The 2,393-nt window shown below is 48.8% G+C and overlaps 1 protein-coding gene across 1 annotated transcript; it reads left to right on the top strand.

The window, feature by feature from the left end:
* Positions 1-295: 295 nt before the first annotated feature.
* Positions 296-802, top strand: Ferd3l (Fer3 like bHLH transcription factor). The gene has a single exon (XM_052184820.1). The coding sequence runs from the start codon at positions 296-298 to the stop codon at positions 800-802; it is 507 nt and encodes a 168-aa protein (XP_052040780.1).
* Positions 803-2,393: the final 1,591 nt, after the last annotated feature.

Here is a 2,393-nt window from a genome sequence, read left to right as displayed (position 1 = left end):
GAACGGTCCTGCAGAGGGGGTGCTGCAGCAAGGGGGAAAAGTATCTTAGAAACGGGAAGCCTGCCGCCTTGAGCCTTCCTGAGTGCTTAAACTTGTCACCTTCTATCAGCTTACAGAAGAGGGACTTTGCCCTAGCCTTCTCTCTCCCTGCTCATAATCCTTTTTAGTTTGGTTATAAATACTAATGTCTCCCTGCGCTTGGTGATGATACACAGCAAGAGTCAAGGCCAGTAAGGAGCCCCATCCGCAGCTATGCCATTCCTGCAAGAAAATCGTTGAGATAAGACACTGAGTGATGGCTACCTATCCAGAGAGCTGCTTGGATGCCACCGTGCTGAACTTCGTAGCAGATCTCTCCCTGGCCTCTCCCAGACATCCTCTTCTCTGCGAGTTCCCACCTGGGGTCCCTTTTGGGGACCAAACCCTGGGGTTCAGAGAGGGAAGACCTAGGAGGCTGTCTCAGTTTGATGAAAGTTATCAGGAAGTAGAGGCGGGCGAAGTGGACTATGAGGACCCCGAAGAAGAGGAAGAGGAGGCAGAGGGGCGCGGCAGAGTAGCATCCTTGCTGGGCCGCCCCAAAAGGAAAAGAGTCATCACTTATGCCCAGCGCCAGGCCGCCAACATTCGCGAGAGGAAGAGGATGTTCAACCTCAACGAGGCCTTCGACCAGCTGCGCAGGAAGGTGCCCACCTTCGCTTATGAGAAGAGGCTGTCCAGGATCGAGACCCTCCGCTTGGCCATCGTCTACATTTCCTTCATGACAGAGCTCCTGCAGAGCAAGGAGGAAAACGAGGCCAGCTGAGAGGGGAGGGGTGAGCCAAAGAGACACTCCCCCTCCCCATCTTGCTTGGCGGGATGCGTGTGAAAGGCAGAAGGACCGCTGGCCTTCTGAGCCTGGGTTTGAGAAATCCTCACTCATGGCAGCTCTGCAGTGAATAAATTGGGGGATCGTGCCCAATAAGGGTCAAGCTGGGCAGGTTGGGAATTCCGGAGGTCAAGGGTTTAGGAGGTTAAAGCTTCCTGCGTGGAGGGTGTGGGAAACTGGTCCGCTCCTCACGGACCTTTACTGAGCTTCTCTAAAGTCGGATCTCTCTTCCTTGCTCCTTTCAAAAGTAGAAATAATAAAAACAGAGCAGTCTTCTCTCGCACGATTAGTTCCTGCCCCATGCCATCTCCAGCAAGGGCTTCACTCTTGCAAGCGCAGGTGAGCACACCTATTGCAGAGACCAGGGGAGCTCTCTTGGTGCAACTTTCTCTGGGTTCCTTATGTTCTGCCTGGGCTTGGTCCTCTCAGACTAGTTAGGGGAACAAAGAGGAAGTGAGTGATTCTGGGGCCTGACCAACTCTCAAAATGCAGTCTCAGAGAAGGATTGCCCTCCCTCCCTTGTCACCATCCCCACAGCACTCTGGCACTGGGTGCTCTGGAAACCCCCGCCCCACACCCCATAGCTTCCAAGTGTACTCTAATCTCAGAGTTAAACGCAATCCTCAATGAAAAGTCTGCCTTTTGCTCAAAACTAAATCCTGTTTTTGTCTCTCCCGCTCCGGGTGGGAGGTATGGGGAGGGGACTTCTTCCTCTCGGTGTACTTCCCACACTGTGCCCCCAAGGACTTGGGATTAGTGCCTTCAACACTTGCCTGTGGGAAAGGGCTAGTATCTCTTAAGGAGCTACAGCAATCCTGTGCTGGTAAAACAATTTTAAGTAGGAACGCTGTCTTTAAGTTTTAAGCCATGTAGGGACTGTTGGGACTGCAAAAGAGCCAAAAGAGATAATTTCTGATGCTTTGAGAATGCCAGCAGAGGGAGGTCAAATTGAACCTGTTCTTTCTGGGAAGCTACCTTCCTAGATCTTCTGTTATCCCCGCACTTCCTTCTGAGTGACTTGGAAGCACCTGAAGCTTACTGTGAGGTAAGGAACTGAGCTGGAGCACGGTAATTGTGAGTCCCTTCACTCCAATGATGAATCCTAAAGGAGAAGTGCTTGATTTTGCTCCTCATTGTGCACTTGCAAAATGAAGTCATGGCAAGATTGCACAAGTGCAATGCCCTGTCATACTACAGTAATAATAACATAGGAATAAAATTACATATGCTTATTCTAGAAAGACTAAAAATGTAAATGTGAAAACTTAAATAAACACCCACTGCTAATGCTACTAGGATTTTCCTCTTTTTCCTTCTGTTCTTTTATTTCCTATGCAGTTAGAAATTCAATAGATGTAACAAATTTGTAATACTTTTGGATATTGATTTTTCTCATTTAGCATTGTAGAATGAGCAATGTCTGTCAGTTTAAATACTAGATGGGATTTCCATTACTATATCTTCCTGCCTTGCCAGTGTATCACAACATAATCTCATTCTTTTATAGGTGGCTAGCTCAGGCATTTTC

Source organism: Apodemus sylvaticus, chromosome 6 (genome assembly GCF_947179515.1).
Source record: "Apodemus sylvaticus chromosome 6, mApoSyl1.1, whole genome shotgun sequence".
Taxonomy (NCBI): Eukaryota; Metazoa; Chordata; class Mammalia; order Rodentia; family Muridae; genus Apodemus; species Apodemus sylvaticus.
This window is presented reverse-complemented; position numbering and strand designations above follow the sequence as displayed.

Bases quoted from the DNA above. Each gene is read 5' to 3' on its own strand.
- Ferd3l (XM_052184820.1), top strand. From the start codon at position 296: ATGGCTACCTATCCAGAGAGCTGCTTGGATGCCACCGTGCTGAACTTC.